The sequence below is a fragment of the Haliotis rufescens genome, unplaced genomic scaffold, assembly GCF_023055435.1.
Source record: "Haliotis rufescens isolate VD_foot unplaced genomic scaffold, xgHalRufe1.0.p SCAF_17, whole genome shotgun sequence".
NCBI lineage: Eukaryota > Metazoa > Mollusca > Gastropoda > Lepetellida > Haliotidae > Haliotis > Haliotis rufescens.
In genome coordinates this window covers 29,220,740-29,241,362 of record NW_025963857.1, presented here as the reverse complement: position 1 = coordinate 29,241,362, position 20,623 = coordinate 29,220,740, and the positions used below count along the sequence as shown (strand labels likewise).

Here is a 20,623-nt window from a genome sequence, read left to right as displayed (position 1 = left end):
TGTTCAAAGCGGCGTTAAACATAACTCACTCGTGAATATCATATTGGTGCCAACATGGGTGCACAAAAACGTTTCCTTTTCGCATCAGGTTGAACCAGCGCCAAATGATGCAGCAGAGATGATGAAGAAAATCAGATTTGTAGCGACAGAAGAACTTGGTAAAGTTGTAGGAATGGATTCCAGGAATGATTAACAGATTAATACCTTGTTAAAATCGACATTCTTAAGGTTTATCCTTTTGTTGCAAAAAAAACCCCTCTGTACCTAAACACTTAAATACCCTCCAGGTACGAAAAGACCTCCGCCAAGCTCATTACTGATTACTGAGGAGTCACTTTGAGCCCCGTAATGATTACTGCCGTAAGCGCTCGTAATGATTTCTAGCTCCTGTTCATTACCGCCCTATTCCGATACAAATCTCTCCTAATAAAGGTCCAACGCAAAACGAAAACGACCAAAGCGTTACAAATGATCTCGAATGAGATGGCGAAAATTTGATACACTTTCAAAGTTAAAACATATGTAATACTACAAAATAACGTCGATTAAAACGTAATTTAGCGCTGTTGATTTGAATCGGTGTTCACCCCCAAATTGTGCCTTTTCAAGTGTAATAAACACGACAAGATCCATTTAACTTTCATTTAGAGCTAGGGTTTCCTGCTATCAGAAGAGTCTTTCAGAAAACCTTCAAACCCAGAACGTAGTTATCTGGAGATCTATTACATTATCTCGTTGACACCTAAAACTGTTCTATAAAAACTGGCTTGTCGTGTCAGGGGCATAACGTTTAATGTAAGGATACGGTTTCGCCAAAATTATTCCGCTCAACCTTCAAAGGAAGCGGTAAAATTGACGACAACCTAATTACACTGGAAAATGCAGTGCTGGGGGCGAGGGGGGATTGTGAGCACGTTTCTGGGTTAGAGGAAACAGTATCGCAGCATGTTTCCGTGATAGATCTACTGTATTGAAGCTGCGGATATTGACTTCGTTCTTGAATCGTGACTACTGGCACGGGTTGTATTGTTTTAAGTTTGTTAAATCGATGTAGATGCGGTGGAGTTCTGGACATGTGTCTACATATGTGACTATGCAGAGAAAACGGAATTCAAATGAAGAAAGCTAAAAACAGGACGGAAGCCATAACAAATTGTTTCCTTGGTTTTAAACTGGGGCAAAAAAAGTAGATGGTTGGAAATACAATTTGACCAAAAACTTAGAAACGTTATCAAAACGTTACTCGGCCGAAAACAGTCGCCAAGACATTGCAAACTGAAGGTCCAAAGCACTACTATGATACCCATATCAAATACATGACCATTGAATAACGATGTCTTGTTTGTTTCATTATCAATTAGCCACTATCAAACACGGGTGTGTACTTTCTTTTGCCCGGCAATTCAGGTCAAAAGTGATGAATGAATGAGTGAATACTCGTATATATTTTACTCCGCAGTCAGCAACGCATGTATTAAATCTTCATCACGGCACAGTATCAGCTAAACCGGTTTATGACACCACGAACAACGACCCGAGCAGTTGGGGTACCATCATACACAATCAGCTAGGTGACGTACAGTGTAACCACCCCATCCTCATTGAAGTCAGCTGCAGACAACATGGGCTGCTGGGGATCTGTTTAGCTCCGGAATATCAAAGGGAACGCACGCGGTGATCTCGCTGTCGAAAGTCTTTACGTTGTGTTCTCCTGAATGTGTTTTCTTAAAGTCATAATATAAAGTTTACTCACAGACCCGTAAAATGAAATGCTGACCTCGAGTATAAAGGAATCATGGTGTTGTTTTTTAAAAATTTAACGAAAACTATGATTTCAGAGTGAATTTAAGTTTGAGGAGAGAGGAGGAAAATACCCCCCCCCCCCCCCCCCAAGAATCAATATGTCGTTACCTAAAATGAGTGAGTGAGTTGGATGTTACACCGCATTTTCTAATATGCCAGCCGTATGAAGACGACAGCATCAAGAATACGCTTAATACATTGTAACCATGTTGAGAATCAAACCCACGGTGTGACGAGGCAATGATTTAACTACTAGACTACCCCAACTCTTCACTTGAGAGGAGGATAGCACATGGTGAAATAATAACTGAACCCACAACATGTAATGAGTTTGATGCAACACGTCTGTAGCTTGTAGACTTCAGACAGTAAAACTGACTCATCTCTTCTATGATTTGAGACAATGGTGTCGGGACGTGAAACGTGCCCCCAAATACTAACCTCGGAATTTCTCAACGCAATCTGGAAGCTCGAGGGACGATGACGATGACGTAACTTCCTGTTAGTATGGACACTTCCAAGAAGCAGATCGTGTATCTTCCTCACGTGGTGCTTGACGTCACCAGACTCCCGCCCTTGGTCCAAGTCATTGTCATGCAAACCACGGCTATGAGAAGTCTTGTGTTTCTTAATTTCCACCCTCATCAGCTGCAGCTCCGATAAGGTAAAGTTTAATAAATGGGAACAATCGATATCCTTCGCTAGCGTCTTCTCTGGACCTTCTCCGGGCTTTTCCAGAGGGATGCTCATAAAGAGTTGTTTTTCAAACGTTTCCAGTTTCACCGTCCCTAAAACCTTGCACGATCGGTTAAAATCCACCTGCAGACTTTTGACAATATCAGGTGAATATGGAATCACGTGAGCTTTGATAACTTGGTACTCGGATTCTGTCCCGCCCGGTACCAGCCATGATTGCCGGAGCTGTCGATATGTCCCGTGGGCCACGATGGCGTATCTGGGATCGTTGCAGTCGGGGTCGTTGTAATAGTATTGATGAACTTCAAACGTATTTTCACTGAATTTGTATTTCCTGAGAAGGTATTCGGGTCCCGAACGAATTTCACATCTGGAACAAAATGAAACGATTTTAACACGAGTGAGTGAGTGATTTTACAATATGACACACAATCAGCCATGTAACTCGGCTAAAACGAGAAGCATTGTGTAATAGGGACTTCCTATTAGTATTGTAGATTCTAAGAACCTAAAAAAAGAATCTTATAAAAATAAGTTGCCGATGAAAACAAATTCAAGTAAAAATCCCCGCAAGGAATGTTGACATTGGCGAAGTGTCGTGGGGGGTTTAACTTCGCGTTCAAGATCATTGCACTGACATTGCGAAGTGCATGCACGTGTGTGTGTGTGTGTGTGTGTGTGTGTGTGTGTGTGTGTGTCTGCATATACTAGTCCAGACTAATGCCGATTTTATAGTGCTACCCCAACGTGCCGCAGTTTAACATGAATCCCCCACACAGACACACCTATACTGACTCCGAGACGACACGTATACTGACGTTAGCCCATTAATGCCGAGCGCCAGGCAGGGTAACAACAAGTACCATCTTTTTACGTCTTTTGGTATGAACCCCGGACCTTCCCCTCTCCGGGCGGACGCTCTACCACTAGGTTAACATTGGTAATTAATATGTCAATGATTTAGTTACGTCACAGAGCAGGACGCAGACACAAAAGAAGCTACCCGACGTCATCCGTTTGTAAATATGTCAGTGTCAAATCAAGTAGACTAACAAATCATTATTTTCATTTCTTAATTGCTTGCCAGTTTTCCAATTTATCTTGCAGTTTAAACTGCCACATGCAGAAGACAGAAGGCCATTACAATGTCATCACACAATTATCCTTGACTCAGCATGCCTATAAAATCCTACCTGACATGACTTAAGAGATGGAAGTCTGAGAACTGCACTACGTATCTACCCTCGTTAAACCGCGACCCTTAGCATCTGAGATCCACCCTTCGCGCACCTGCATGAGTCATTTGCAAAGGGAAGTAACTCAATGGAATAATGACTTGCTTGCCACCATTGCACTTCCTCCCCTGGTTTGATCTCGCCGACAGGTAGGGAATGTAATCATGGAAGCTGCAGAGGCGGGTGAACAAAGGGTTGCTTAATAGAACCAGAGTCGAGTTTCTTGATGTGCTGGTGATAAGGTTGTTGTAAGGGAGATGACCAGGTTCTAACACAGACTGGAATGGATGCGATGCTGGGCAAATGTCATTGTAGAAACAGTAAAATTGAATAGAACCCCATGTAGGTTGCAACATCAGGTCGATCACAGTTAGACATCAGTCAAATATAAAATTGGAATTCGTCAAGGAAATTGCAAATATCACCACCTTTTATATAATACAAAGGAAGTCACTTGCAGTGCACATGTGTATGGTGTAGCGAACACACTATTCTTGACTGTATGTGAATGGGTGAGTCTGACGCCGTTTTTAGCAATATTAAAGTAATATCAATGCATCACGTTCCTGTTACAAATTGAATTAAACACAATGCGAACATGTCCGGAACATCTATGTCCACTACATTGAAAAACGAGGGAACATTGACGACTAGAGGCCAAAAAGACGACCACATTTTGCACAAGTTGGAATTTCTATGTAAATGTAACGACAGCTACGTCTAACACATAAGTAAAATCTATTAGTTTTGGAGTTATCTGACAAGGCTTGGGTCACACGATGGTCAAAGATAAAGATGGAAATGCCCAAGACGAGGACTTTGTCACGGAGAGGGGTCGAACTAGATGCAGTGACAAAGTGCGAAACAGGAGGTCGCCAGTGCGAACAATGACTACCGTCTCTGTCTATAGAAAATAGCACATAGTGTAGTCCTCTCTAACATGATACTATCGTGACATTTAGACACGGCTTGTTATTATACATATTATTAAAATTCTTTCAAAATAACGAAAACCAATAGGGAGGTTAACTGAGGTCGGGAATTTGTGTACCAAGCAATGCAAGATTTGATCAAACTGTCATCGAGAGACGTAGAGAAATGGAAGGTAACTGTAAGAGTAATGTATTTTGACAGTTTGTTCTTACCCCTTTTAACATGCTTTTAGAATATAGAAGTTGGCAATGTGTGAGCAAATAAATGTTTATGCAGGTGTTATTTGGATGAACCTTCCCGAGAGTGTCTAATTTCTGATTCTTGTATAGGTTCAAATGTATGTGTTTCAGACAAGTGCGTGCTTAACATGGAATTACACGATGCAGTTCGTCACGTCGAAAAGATACCCCGTTCTCTGACATATCGGCAAACATAGTTTTCACATGGCTGATCTAACGGCCTATCGCCTAAAGTGATATGGTTAATGAATGCAGAGGTGTTTGGCCCGAAATGTATCGTAATTTTCAGTGTTACCCAAACCTTTAGACGCCCTAGAACTCGTGACGTGATTAATCTAAAACGTTGAAAATTGTCTTGAAAAAAACAGGTGTTAATTATCATTACTGATCCTCCCGTATAACCTGTGACTATTTATCTTGATAGTTTTCTCGACAAAGGCTGCCGTTAATTCTCATCCTATTGTTAACGCTCTTTTCAACCGTCCCTATCTTGAGATTATATACGTGACCTTGAACCAAGGGCAAGGGGAGATAATTGTTTTCGACAGACCCCGAACGTAACACAATCGGCCTGTCTTGTATCGGGAAACTGATTTAAATCCAGGACAAATTTTATCGTTTCTTTGACGAACATTAAGCAAAGATAAAAGGAGAGTATCCCCGCGATGGCGTAATAAAACGCCCAATTTCATTAACGCGCCAGGGAGGGGTAACTTGGATACGGGCAACTTAACGACGGGTTGTGATCCGGTCGTAAACAAATCAGGAAAGTATGCAATTTGAGGCATATATTAAACGATCACGCAAATGAATAAAAGGTTTAAAGCACTTGTAGAATCTCTACAAATGAAATTAGCATCTCCGTGTCAACAAATGTTTGGTATCGACAACATTCATTGTAGTTGGTAGGGCAATTACCAGTGCTTATGGGTTGTGGAGACGTTTGAAACAGGTTCCTTACATAACCTTTGCGACACCCCTTCGACGTGCTAAGACTATATTGACATAAAATTAGGTATCCGTTTGCTGCGAAACTTGCGTTTACATACTGAATTGCGAAAGAGGAGACACGTGCATAAATTCTTCAAACCTGCGAGTTTAACGAGACGTAGCCAGGGATTCTTTAAAAGCGTTGGTTTGATTGAGATAAGGTGATAGTTAGTACTGTCAATTATAAAAAAAGTGTCAAGTTGTCAATTGTTTCCATTGATGGTCGTTACATTTTATAATATGGACTGTCTTAAAACGCGAAATCATATATAATTATAAAACTAAGGAAAGTGTGATAAGCGCTCGGGCGAGTACACAAAATATGTTGACGTAGCACCCAGAAGTAATGACAAATCGTTCTATTCAAGGTCAAAGGAACAAAGACAATCAGTTGAATACGTCACGCTACATATCTTCAGCATGTGTTGTTATTGTTATGAACAATATAATATCATACTTACGTCGCAGACTTCGATTTCCTTGGAATTTGGACCACGTGCCCTTTGAAATATAATACGTGTTTTGTTTCTCGAAATAAATGTCGCCGTATATTTCCTGAAACCTTGTTTATTATTTCTTTTGTATGTATATATATCATAAAGGATGTGAAATTGTTGACGAAAAACCTTCCCCTTTTTCAGAAGCGCAGTTCTCGCGAACCAAAGTGACTAAGAGAATGGTTAAAACAGCAATGTACATTTCCTGTAGTGTTGTGAATATCACCCAGCTGGGACAGCGTCGGCTACGGTTCTGTGATGTATTTCGATGTAGGTAGCATCTTGAAGACATTTACAACCTCATACGTTTCCGTGAGAGAAGCTATGCAAACATGGTCGCGACCGAACCCAACCTTAATGGCACTGGACGTATTCCATGTTACGAACATTCAACTGACAGAAATGCCAGACCGATACGAAGTCTCAGCCTGCGCAATAGTCTGATTGTGAGGTATATATTTAGTTTAAAAGGAGTATTCATGAAAACAACGTTTAATAGCTACGTTAGTTTGTCGTTTGTCATGTGGTCACATGATTACAGAACCATTATTACTGAGTGAGTGGGTGTTTGAGTGAGTGAGTGAGTGAATGAGATTGAGTGAGTGAGTGAGTGTGTGTGTGTGTGTGTGTGTGTGTGTGTGTGTGTGTGTGTGTGTGTGTGTGTGTGTGAGTGTGTGTGTGTGTGTGAGTGTGAGTGTGTGTGTGTGTGTGTGTGTGTGTGTGTGTGAGTGTGTGTGTGTGTGTGTGTGTGTGTGTGTGTGTGTGTGTGTGTGTGTGAGTGTGTGTGTGTGTGTGTGTGTGTGTGTGAGTGTGTGTGTGTGTGTGTGTGTGTGTGTGTGTGTGTGTGTGTGTGTGTGTGTGTGTGTGTGTGTGTGAGTGTGTGTGTGTGTGTGTGTGTGTGTGTGTGTGTGTGAGTGTGTGTGTGTGTGTGTGTGTGTGTGTGTGTGTGTGTGTGTGTGTGTGTGAGTGTGTGTGAGTGTGTGTGTGTGTGTGTATATGTGTGTGTGTGTGTGTGTGTGTGTGTGTGTGTGTGTGTGTGTGTGTGTGTGTGTGTGTGCGTGTGTGAGTGCGTGGTTGAGTAGTGAGTAAGTGCGTGGTTGAGTGAGTGAGTGTGTGTTTTTGTGAGTGTGAGTATGTGAATCTGTGAGTGAGTGGGTGGGCGTTTGAGTAAGTGAGAATGACAGTAAGTGCGTGAGTGAATGTGCGGGTGGGCGAGAGAGCAAGTGCTTCAACCACTAGAATACCCAATCGCCGGTAACATCATGAATGTTCCTTGAGCGTACGTTAGTACCCAAGAGTACTGTGGGGCTTAGTACAGCTCCAAAGTAAAGAAAGAGCGCATATTGTGAGTTGACAATTCGTGTTCAGTGATCATGTAATTTGGAGTCATATTCTTTATGTACGTTTTCTTAAGTACATATTCGCTTCAACTGTAATTTTTCCGAAAATATTAATAATAAATGTTTAGTATGTTTCGAAACTAACAAGAAATGATTCTGGATTCGCGTATGTCATGGATTCTGGATTCACTCTTCGGGAGAATTGGTCCCCGGGGCCACGTTCTTGTGGTAAGAACCGACTCATGACGATGGGCTGGTTAAAACGTGTGACGACATCCATCGTGTTGTGGGGATAGCTTCTCATGCTACCAACCACATACCTGGCTTATTATATTAGCCGACGGTCGTGATATAACTGGGCTAATACTGACTGTGGCATAAAACAACATTGGTTCACTCACATATTTTTAAACCCAGTACTGTTGATCCGAGAACCTGAAGGTAAGTGATTACCTTCGGGAACAAAATATTAACTCTATGCTCTACATTACTCCGTAAAGACATTTATATGCACAAACCTGAAGGGCTGGATCAATTCATTATAAACCCTTCAATGTGCGTTTAAATAATGAAGAGACACGGGTTTCCCTAACTCATATTTTATTCCATATGACTGCCTGCCTATTGATTATACCAGTCTCCTAGTAACCATTTAACAGAGGGCGCCGCTTAACTAACGTGTTACGCGATACGATAATTTCAACTTTAACGAGATAGTGAAAATCTATGCACTTAAGTTATTGACTGGCTAAAATGAATCTAGAACCTATGACTTATTCATTTGTAAACATAAGACGCCACTCGGCTCGGGGTTCAAATGTCGTAACTGCAGACATGCTGGATGTTTACACTTGGCCGCCTCAGAATGAACAGAATCGATTGATACACATTCACAATACAACTTGCTAGAAGATGAGGCCTGCGTGACGTTGTTCGTGAAATAATCACAAATAAAGCCTTGGGTTTCGAGGATGTCATTATGATAGATGCTAGACTTGTTCATGCCATCTTTACTTTACCAGCAACAACCAGTGTCTTTTATCACGTTTCCGTCTTGAGAAATTGGTTTTAGAAAATTGCCAGACGGAGATCAAATACTGAGTTTTTATTAAATGAATATTTGAAAAAGAAATCTAATTTATTTGGCAAATATTTTACGGTTGTATGCCTCAATAGCCAGCATACATAAAGGTGTATAAACTAGTTTGAAAAACACACCTGAAAAACGTTAAATATTGTTCATGAAATTACTCAAGCTGAGGTAGGAGCGAATATTACTTTATAAAATATAAGAGCTAATTTAACCAATGATGAACGATAAAAATATAACCATTTAAAACGTATTATTTACTTGATATTCTTTTTAGTAAACATGTTTAAAATGTATGTAATTACTCTTGCATAAAATTCTAAACACATCTGGATAGGCCTTTACAAAACATGAGATGATTTCACACCGAATAGTTTCTAAAATCTTTTCTCCATAAGCCAGCCATATACACTAGAAGCATGTTGACAAGAGATGTTATTTATTAAGTGTGTCGAATAAAATCTTAATATATTTTGAGAGCGATTTTAATACTTTAGCTTACAACGTGCACAAGACGTTTTAAAATGCATACAGGCCACATTAAATATTTACTTGAGACATGATTAATTCAAAATTGTGAGATGATCGCTGTGAGACTACATGTGTATATCCTTTCTGTTTAGGCATGTTCAACTGACGTTTATGATTAAACAACATATTATTTATTTATCAATACATTACCTGTATACATTCACATTTGATCTCTAATTGCAAATAAGTAAATATAAAACGTCAAGACCAGAGAAAAAATAAACCGATTCAGTTGGGCGTAATAGGCAAAATAGCAGAGAAAAGTATACGAATGGATCACGGAAAATGACGAATGGATCACGGAACATCAGTGATGGCACCAGCTATTAGGGAGAAAAAGGGTAAGCACGTCCTGCCCTAAACTAAGTACTTAAATCAGTCTATCCCCTAACAACACGAACAGGTGTCAAAGGAGAAAGTGTGGAGATTTATTTCTTTGTTAATCCATTATTTAATATCCTGGTTGAAATGAGCCGAACAATGTACCACTTTAAAGTCTATTACTAACAAACCCACAGAGTCTCCATAACGCCGTGTTTCTTCAGGTGTTATGCGGCATTCAAGAGGGAATACTGGAATGAGAATGGTCATTGAGCGGCGCGGGAAAACAATCATTTGACCCCACTTTGTATTTCTCTAGATGTTATAAGGGCAAATAGTCCCCGTGGGAGGTGTTTTCTTCAATGGGACCACCAGCAAATAATACGAATAAGTTCGTGAGGTATTGAAATAAGAGGTATTGGGGTATTTATTTAGCGAACTTGAGTATTTTGCTAATGTTTGTAAGTTGAGTAATTTTTGTATTCGGGTGGGCGAAGGGACTGTGAGAGCGGAAAGATCGGATTTTACCAGTAATCCATTTCCTCAAATTTTAAAATGCTGCCGAAAAATGCTATGGACATTCAAATAAAAAGCACGCGAATTTACAGTATTTTAACGATTTAAACTCTACGGACTATGACAACGCATTTAAGGAATGCAAGTACAAAATGACTGGGTTGATAATGGAATTAAAGCAAAAATAGAACAGACACGTTTACCGTAGTAATGTCCACTCCATATTTTGTTAGACGATGACGTTATTTATTTAGATGGAAACCATGATTTTTCAAAATGTAGCGTTTCACTGTAAATCTGGAAATAGTTTTTTCGTTTGTCGTTCTATTTAATTACTTGTGATCGTTTTTCTTCAACTTCAAATGCACAGTTTTAGAAGTTACCTTTTTCAGACGAATGCATTTAAACGTTCCAGGTGAAGACAGCCAATACCGTACATAAAATTACCTACCGTATTTACCGCACTCTATAAAAAGTCTCTCAAAGGCCTGTACCAATTGCTATGTTTGCATCTAGATTACAAGATCTGAAAGGAAAATCTTTACTCAAGACTGGCCGTCAATGAAAGCGGGCAAATATTTGTCCCTAAGGACATATATCACGGGGTTTAGGGTGGCAAATCATTCTAACCGTTGGTTAGCATTATCAAGGGGGTTTGAAAACGACGCGGCCACCAACACCACAGAACCACTAAGACACCTTGTTTGTATACCAAAGCCATGGTCCCTTTAAGCCGGTTTAACGGTACATCTCAACGTCTTGGAACATTTGGAAGGTTCGTGAATGATTAATGCATATTTCGGCTCAGTTAAAAGGCTATCTTTGATATCTGTCTAACCCCGACAAGATTAAACGGTCATTTAAACCAGCTGATTGTTTCAAAACAGCACCCAACCAGCCCGTGTGAGCCGGATGGTTTACATGTTTGTTTGCCGCTCAGAGAACGTGTGCGGCAGCCCTTCTGATAACGGTTTGTCAAAGACAGGAGCATGGTAACGCCGGGGTGTGAATCCGGACCGGCAGGAAGCTTGTTCTCAAACAGTGACGTGGGGTGGAGGCGGTTTATCTCCATTTTGATTGAAGGGTAAGTGCGAACGTGTCACGATGACTTCAGTGTCGAATGGTTATGTATATCGTGGTTGAGTATCATGTGAATAAAAAAAGGAAAGAAAAAAGAAGACTTCAACGTCGCGTTAGTGAGGTAGTGAGGTAGTGATTTGGGTTTTACTCCGCCTTTTGCAGTATTCTATCACGGCGGGGACATAGGAAATGGGTTTAACACACGGTATCTATGTGGCGATTCGAACTCGTGCCTTAGGCGTGACGAGGGAACGATTTAACCACAAGGCTACCCCGCAGCCCCTCAACGTCGAGTCAGAGTGAGTGAGTGGTTTTACCCTTCATTCAATGACCCAATGTATGCATGTTGCGTTGGGAATCGAACGTGACTAACGAACGATTTTATCACTACGCTACCCCACTACGCTACATAAGATCGATTTAAACGTTTTACAATACATATATTTCAATTTGTATGAGGAAGAGACCTAGTTTTCTAAAAAATCAGACAAACGAATGGTTGATAGCATAAGCATAACGCTGTCAGGGTTGGATGAAACAATCAACAAGGCCACATATTTGTACCCATCAAATGCATATTTCAGTCGGTTCCGGACCGCCTCCGTGGTCTAGTGGTAGAACGTCCGCCCGGAGAGCGTAAGGTCCGGGGTTCGAACCCCGGCCGCGTCATACCAAAAAGACGTTAAAAGATGGAACTTGTTCTTATCCTGCCTGGCGGTCGGCATTAAGGAGCTAAAACAACGACTGGTCGGCTCGGAGTCAGTTTACGTGTGTCTTTGTGGGGTATTCATGTTTAACTGGCATGCGGCTATCTCAGTGGGCTAGTACTATATAATCGGCATTAGTAAACACGCGTGTGCATGCACGTTGCTATATAAGGGCAATAATCTTGGTCGCGACGTTAAACCCCATTTCGGGCGGTCGGGCAGCCTAGTGGTTAAAGCGTTCGCTCGTCACGCCGAAGACCCGGGTTCGATTCCCGACATGGGTACAATGTGTGAAGCCCATTTCGGGTGTCCCCCGCCGTGATGTTGCTGGAATATTGCTAAAAGCGGCGTAAAACCATACTCACTCACTCACTCACTTAAACCCCATTTCAACTCACCTTCAGTCGGTTCAGGACAATCATATTAATATAAAACGTCATCGCCATAGAACAACCAGTCTCGATTATCCACCGAAACAGATTCCATTGGGCGTGAAAGGTCAAAAGACAAGGAAATTCCATTGGACGAATACCTAAAGGACTCTGACTAGTTGCAAGAGGGGGCAGACAAAACCTGTACCCAGCAAGTCTATATCTATAAATCAGCAGCACCTCAGATCGCACTCAATGAAAATGCAATGATTTCGGTTGTCCGAAGGCTGTCAACACTTAGATGACTCATAGACATAGGAGGCCACACCGACATTGCTGTGAAACTAGTCATGGTTGTTCTGTTCGTTTCAGCTCTGCGACTGGGACCCAGATAACATTAGATACACCTTTCAACACCATCCCGTCAAAAGAAGCATGTACCCACTTTCATTATCGGAAGGGCGGACAATGGACAGAGACAGTTTGACCTGTGGTTAACGTCGCGTTAACGTTATCGCAACTGACCATCAGCACGTCATTGGTGTCCACGATAGCTTTTTAGCAGTTGACCATTAGCACGTCATTGTTTTGTTGCTGGCATGACAACAGTGTGATATACATGGAAGCAAACTGTCAACAGTGATTGACACTTCCTTGTGACCGGTTCGAGGAAATTGACGAGGCAATGCACTTAGCTCAATATTGCTAGTGACAGAGGGAATTTCATAATGCTTAGTGCTCCGTTATTATGTTGTACGTCTATGTTACAGTCCGCAATTGGTGTCCACTAAATCGAAAGATCGGCACTGTTGACACAACGCTTATATATTTACAAAACGCCACCCTTGAAAATATCAGAAACTGTGAAAGGTCACCTGAAGGTCAATTCCCAGGTGGTAGATGCATCACCAACAAACATTCTGTAACTCCTTTTGTTTGTTTGTTTGCTTGCTCTTCATCACTGCACTCGAGCAGCAATATTTCAGCTATATGACGGCGGTCTGTAAATATTCGAGTATGGACCAGCTAATCCAGTGATTGACATCATGAGCATCGATCTACGCAGTTGAGATACAATGACATGCACCAACCAAGTCGGTGAGCCTGACCACCCGACCCCGTTCGCTTTACGACAAGCACGGCCGGGTTCCCGAAGACCAATTCTAACCCGAATCTTCACGGATAGCTTATTTTGTGAACTGTCACTTGTAACCAGATCAATTCAAGTAACGTCTCCGACAATGACGCAAATTCGCTTTACATGATACCTTGCATGGAGTATATCTTTTTTATTTAAGGTGGATCAACATCTATGGTTTAATGATATAATTTCATTTTCTTCAGGCATGGCTATGACTATGCTAATTATTTCATTGGACCAAACAAAAGTTTTCCATCGTCAAGTACCCACTAAATAACTGACGCTTTGACAGCCAGCCGTCTTTAGATCTGGTTTCACAGTTGAAGAACCAATAATAAGACAATCACGTGGGTCGAGCGTTAGTTGCTCACTGAAACAGAATGATTTGACTTCATGTTTGTTCACTGTCGATGTAGTCAATCCCGCGTGGCAGCTGACATATGGATACACGTGTACCGCCATTATCAGTTCTCACACAACAATCAGCTTGATGCTGTCTTCAGTCTCCACCTGTATGACGTAACCCCCATTATCAGTTCTCACACAACAATCAGCTTTATGCCGTCGTCAATCTCTACCTGTATGATGTGACCCCTATTATCAATTCTCACACAACAATCAGCTTTATGCCGTCGTCAATCTCTACCTGTATGATGTGACCCCTATTATCAATTCTCACACAACAATCAGCTTTATGCCGTCGTCAATCTCTACCTGTATGATGTGACCCCTATTATCAATTCTCACACAACAATCAGCTTTATGCCGTCGTCAATCTCTACCTGTATGATGTGACCCCTATTATCAATTCTCACACAACAATCAGCTTTATGCCGTCGTCAATCTCTACCTGTATGACGTAACCCCCATTATCAGTTCTCACACAACGATCAGCTTTATGCTGTCGTCAGTCTCTACCTGTATGATGTGACCCCCATTATCAACTCTCACACAACAATCAGCTTTATACGTATACTGTCATCAAACCTCGATTGATCTACCTGTTTGATGTACACACTACACGTGTAACCCCCTTTCCGCGCTGTCGCACAATAAGCAGCTTTAAGAAGCCTTTTAACCCTTTCCTACCTGTATGATGTCCACTCTCCGACCAGATTAGGGGCAAAGTTCTCCAGGTGGTCGTGCTGTACCCGGTTGAGAACTCTCCCACACTCCCTCTCCCGCCAGTCCTCGCTGTACACGTGGTAGGACCGCGCCCCACCCCCGGGCAGCAACACCCCTGAGGAGACAAGCAGAGGGAAATGACTACATCGTAAACAGAAACGTGTGGGTTATTCGTTAATAACTATTAATAGTATATTAGTTGTTACTTCCTAATCTGATACCACATGATTATTAATCATAATAACGAATACGTGTATGTATGATGAATAACATCTATGTACTATGACATCCACAATGGTGACGATCATGGTAAGTCAAATAAAAATAAGAAATTATAATGACATTGCAACTCCTTCATCCGGTCTTAAATTAATTAAAAAATTAAAATTAATAATGATTAATTATTCATATTTTCTTGAAAAAATTGTAATGGTACTTTTTGGTCAGGAAAGTGTCTAAAGGCACCTTAAGGGCTAGTAGAATATCAAGATATTCAACGGGTATCCTTGCACGTTATCATCATTCGGGCTAGTGAATGTTTCAAGTTAAGTTGCATCCCTGTAGTGATTCAGGGATTGTGATGAGATCAAAACTAATGGATGGATAGTTGTCCTTATAACGTTCAGGGCAATGAAATGTATTCACATTTTAAACACTCAATGTTACGACGACGTGAACAGTTTCCCAAAACACGTGCTATAATTTTCCTTTCTTCTTGATTTAAGTTGTTACATCTGTGTCAAGTTGATATTCTTGTTGATTAGGGAAAGGATTTCGTCGCCTTTATTTACACCGTGCATTTTACGTAGTATATAATACAACCCGGTTCACAAAGTGTAAGGTGTTAAAACATGTTAACGATAGTATAAACTGTAGTTGTAACGCTATAGTCGGTTTACACAAGTGGGCCTAGCTATTGAACAAGCAGAACAGTAATCAAGAGGGTGAGAATCGTTAGACGTCATCACCAAACGACCTCAGTTAACCGGCCTCAGCTGCAAAGTTGGTCTCGAAACTCATCCAAGAAACACAACCGACAGCCATTATTGCCATCCAATCCACATGTCAAACACTTCCACGTTCCACAACACTAAATGAACACTGTCGTGATGTAGAAAGGTCGGAGATATAACGCTGGGGCCTGTGGTTGGTTGGTTGGTTGGTTGGTTGAGTGGTTGAGTGAGTGAGTGAGTGGTTGAGTGAGTGAGTGAGTGAGCGAGCGAGTGAGTGAGTGAGTGAGTGAGTGAGTGAGTGAGTGAGTGAGTGAGTGAGTGAGTGAGTGAGTGAGTGAGTGAGTGAGTGAGTGAGTGAGTGAGTGAGTGAGTGAGTGAGTGAGTGAGTGAATGAGTGAGTGAGTGAGTGAAAACATGAGCAACGATCCAAGCCGTCCGGGTTCGATGACACGCAATCTGCCATGGCACAAGCCTGACCAACCAATCCCTTCTCAGTCTGCTCTAACGTTAAGCACGAGTAACAGGGGCCGGGAATCCTCGCTGGGCTATATTTTACTTTGAAGGCCAAGCCATCAAAACGTGTACACACGTTACCCACACACGCCCACTGTTAATCGTATACCCAACAGAAGTAAAAAGCAACAACGTCTGAGGGAAGTTATGTGGTTCTGTGCTTGTGGCCAGGTAGCACTTGAATAACACGATGATAGTGGCATATGCTTACACAAAAATAATAATAACACGGGTCACTGAAATAAAGAGAATGTTGATACCATAACGGTTCGAGCGTAAAACTGCCGCACAGCGAAAATATGCCGTAAACTACTGACAGGCTGTCGTAGTTGTACATGAAAGTTAGAGGTGGGTGAGACGCCACAGGCGGATTCAGATGAGGGTGGGTGGGGGTCCCGTGCTCGTGGGTTTCACCGAAGTTGTAAACGTCTGAGACCTGCAACACTTCGGACTTTCCTCCCACATTCAGCTGACACGCCGTGATATAACTGGAATACTGTTAAAATCGGCGTTAAACCTAACTCACTCACTCATTCACTATAAATGCTGGGTCACCCTTGGACACATAGAAGTCCGATCCACAATGGGTTCCTAGTTTTACGACGTTAGTGAATCTATGTTAAACTGCGAACGCTTATTGACCGGGTTTTCTGGGATCAGGGAGGGAGACACAAGCCAGGGATTCGATGCACACGCGTTCGTAGTATTACCACTGTCTAAGTCTAATTCGAACGATAGATTCAACTATCATAGCGCAACAAATGCTTCGTGGATAGGGCTTCGTGATAGTGTTGAACGCACGGCAACCTGCTTCACTGGCTCATCGAGCGAGGAGTGTAATTTACTACCCAGTTCCCCTCGATAACCCGAGCATTATCCTTCAGATGTTATATAAACCATGAGTCACGCCTCCAGACATAATTCACTTTAACGACGTCTAAGAACATCAATGTTCTCGTGATGGGAGCATCGCGAGGTCTCGAATGAACAAGTTTGAATTCGCCCGGAATGCAATGAATTTGGAAGATATGAGAGATACAGACGTGTTAACAAGAAGTTTCTGATTCTGCCGAACTATGTGATCAGACAATGTTCTGTCCTGTCAACGACGCCGTTACGTTATACGTCCAATAAAGCTGAAAACTCCCAGCCTACGCCCGTTTTAACAATACACGTACACCCCCGCACGAACATTGTGCTTCTGCTTGGAGACTATGCCCCACTGTCCTGGTGCTTGTTTCAAGTCACGGTCTAGACGTTGTAATTAATGCCCTGGATGTAATTGAGACACTGACTCTATACAATTAGGGTACTCGTCAGCTGTTGATTGACATACGCTAAAATGAGGTGAAAGTTTGAATTACCAGATACACTGTTCGGGTTTTGAATAACTTGAATGAAATGTAGGCCTGCTACCGTATTTCCTCTATTAGACGCAGGGAATCTAATACAAGCAGGATCAATTGTTCAGTGCAAAAAATAGAAGCCGGGCCTCTAATAGACGCCGGGTCGATCAATTGATACAACTAATGATCCCTTTTCGGGACCTAAATTCGTGGTCATAGTGAAATAGCGGTATTAGTAGAAGACGGGCCTCCAATAGACGCCGGGTCGATCAATTGATACAACTAATGATCCCTTTTTGGGACCTAAATTCGTGGTCATAGTGAAATAGGGGTATTAGTAGAAGACGGGCCTCCAATAGACGCCGGGTCGATCAATTGATACAACTAATGATCCCTTTTTGGGACCTAAATTCGTGGTCATAGTGAAATAGGGGTATTAGTAGAAGACGGGCCTCCAATAGACGCCGGGTCGATCAATTGATACAACTAATGATCCCTTTTTGGGACCTAAATTCGTGGTCATAGTGAAATAGGGGTATTAGTAGAAGACGGGCCTCCAATAGACGCCGGGTCGATCAATTGATACAACTAATGATCCCTTTTTGGGACCTAAATTCGTGGTCATAGTGAAATGGGGGTATTAGTAGAAGACGGGCCTCCAATAGACGCCGGGCCTCTAAAAGACGCCGGGTCAAAGGCTTGTCCGAAATGAATAGAAGCCCGGGCGTCTAATAGAGGAAATACGGTAATTTGCCCATGGCCGGTCTTAAGGGAGGCTGGGCTTACGAAAACGTGCAGGCAAAAGCCAGTATGATTTATGTGGTTCCAAAACATCAGTGTGTGCCTCTGGTAATTAAAATGTTGTGATGCATAATATTTTATAATCTAAACTGGCTTCCACGGTGGATATAGCTTTGGTGAGATCAAGCTATACATCCTAGGTGATATCGCTGCTATGAATTTGCATCGCAGTGCTTTCCACAGAATAGTGACGTCATCGGATAACATGACGTCACAATTAAATGACATCACTAATTTCACTGCACCTGAAGCTGGTTAGTCGTGCACCATGACTGTGGAATATACGTATTTTATGAAAACAAAACCAATCTAGATTTATATAAAAGCAGGGCTAATTCCAAATCAGTATCAGGATTGTTTTGTTTAATTTTATTTTAGATGAGAGAAATGTATTGTGTAATAAAAGATTTCATAGACGATATGTTCGTATAGAAGCTGGCTAGCAGTACATTTTGCACTCAAGACACTGGTTATAACTGTATATGAACCGAGAACGTTGGAAAAATGATCAAAAATAGAATCACACCCTCGTGTCTTTTCATGTGATATAATCAAATATATCAACACTCGTCGATAAAAGTTTAAAACTCCGAGGCAACACCCGTCGATAAAGATATAAATCTCAGAGGAAAGCCTCTGAGATTTAAACTTGTATCGACTTGTGTTGATATATTGCATATTAAAAGACAGGAGGGTGACATTCTCTGTGTAACAGTTCATGAGTACAATTATAACGTAAAGACGAACGTCTCCGTTTCATGAAGGGCACTACTGCAGCGTCTACACAATCAGGTATACGCAACATTAGTCCTGCACCATGACCGTGGAATATATTTATTTTATGAAAAAAACATAATCTAGAAATGCATACAAAAGCAAGTCTAGCCAGCTCAAGCTAGCTCTATTGAAATCAGCATAGGAAATTTATTTTTATTTTTAGAGTCAAGAAGGATATTGTGTAATATAAGATTTCAGGGACTAAATGTTAGTCTAACGCAACATGAACAAAATGTCTTAGGGCATAGTCCCACTGCAAGGCTAACAGCGAACACAATATATCACCCCTAACACACTTTATACAACAAAGAAACGGTTTCCCGCACGCTACAATTATTTACAAATGTAATTGTAAAAAAACACATTCAGAGTGGAATTAGTGTAAATCTGGATACCCTGTACAAGGGAGCACGGCTGGTTTACTCTGTCTCTTTCGGATAAGGGCAATCCCAACTATTTTTATCGTTTTTTTTATTTCCCAGTTGTTCCGTGTAATAATGACGAGGTCATAAAGTAACCTGGATAGCCGAGAATTCGTGTGAAGAAAGTACTGACGGGTTTAATAAACAAGGGTTTAGTTTGACGTATTGCTGACAACATTTATCATCCTGACATTCCTAATTTCATAGATCGCTTATACCGTATGCCCCAAAATCCACCTCCCGCCAAATGCTGAACTTACGCAATCATAGCATGCAAAGGCTCCCCATCCATCCAAGCAAGCGCCCCCCCCCCCCCCCCCCCCCCCCCCCCCACACACACACCTCGACTGATACCCCTGATAGAACACATCCCCAGCATCTCATGCATATTGCAAGAACAAACAATTATGGATCAACTGGTGGCCTTGCATGTCATTTTCAATGATGTCATGGATCGGTGTTCGTGTTATCAACCTCTAGTTTGCAAGGCCCAGAACCGGGTATACCCAAGCCCCGATATACATGTATACATCTTCTGCCAGCGGAGTGAAAAACAACAACATTCTCTCTACCAACACTATGTTCGTTATAGCCCGTGCACACCAAATCCTTTGATGCAAATTGTTCTGATGTTCACTCAAAAAGCTTCAAGTTGTGAAGTGGTTTAAAATGGATACTTTATTGTTATTAAATGGCCAGATATACGAGGCACGGCCCCTCCCCTCTACGCCAACACACTATGAGGACAATGCTGTTACTGTTGACGAGGTCAGATGAGGTGAAGTTTCTGCATGCAGTATATAATTTTTACATTTTGTTGTTGAAGCTTTTGCGAACATCAAAGAACTAAACGCATAGTCCGTGATTGTCTACAAACAATTGCGACTAAACGTTTGAGATAAATGGTGCTATTTGTTTTCTTGTTTGTTGCTTAACATCGCAACATTATCCAGCTATATGACTGCGGTCTGGAAATAATCGAGTTTGGACAGATAATCCAGATCTTCACGTGTAAATGGTGCTGAAATACTTTATTGTACATAACGACCCGATTACGTCGATTGTTGATCCGTTATCAATCACTGGTTTGTCTGGTCAATATTCGATTATTTGCAAGCCGCCGTGATATGACTAAAATATCGACCCCGGCGAAAAACAACATTGCGTCAATAAGCATGTTATGTTTATATTGTGGA

At 41.6% G+C, this 20,623-nt stretch overlaps 1 protein-coding gene across 1 annotated transcript in view; it reads right to left on the bottom strand.

Moving 5' to 3' along the window:
• The window catches only part of LOC124119660 (protein APCDD1-like), a 51,120-nt gene that overhangs the window by 11,715 nt on the left and 18,782 nt on the right, over window positions 1-20,623 (bottom strand). The window contains exons 2-3 of the mRNA XM_046482254.2: window positions 14,580-14,730; window positions 2,245-2,869 (exon numbers count right to left, since the gene is read on the bottom strand). Coding sequence (XP_046338210.2) covers window positions 2,245-2,869; window positions 14,580-14,730 — 776 coding nt within the window. The remainder of the gene's footprint in view (window positions 1-2,244; window positions 2,870-14,579; window positions 14,731-20,623) is intronic.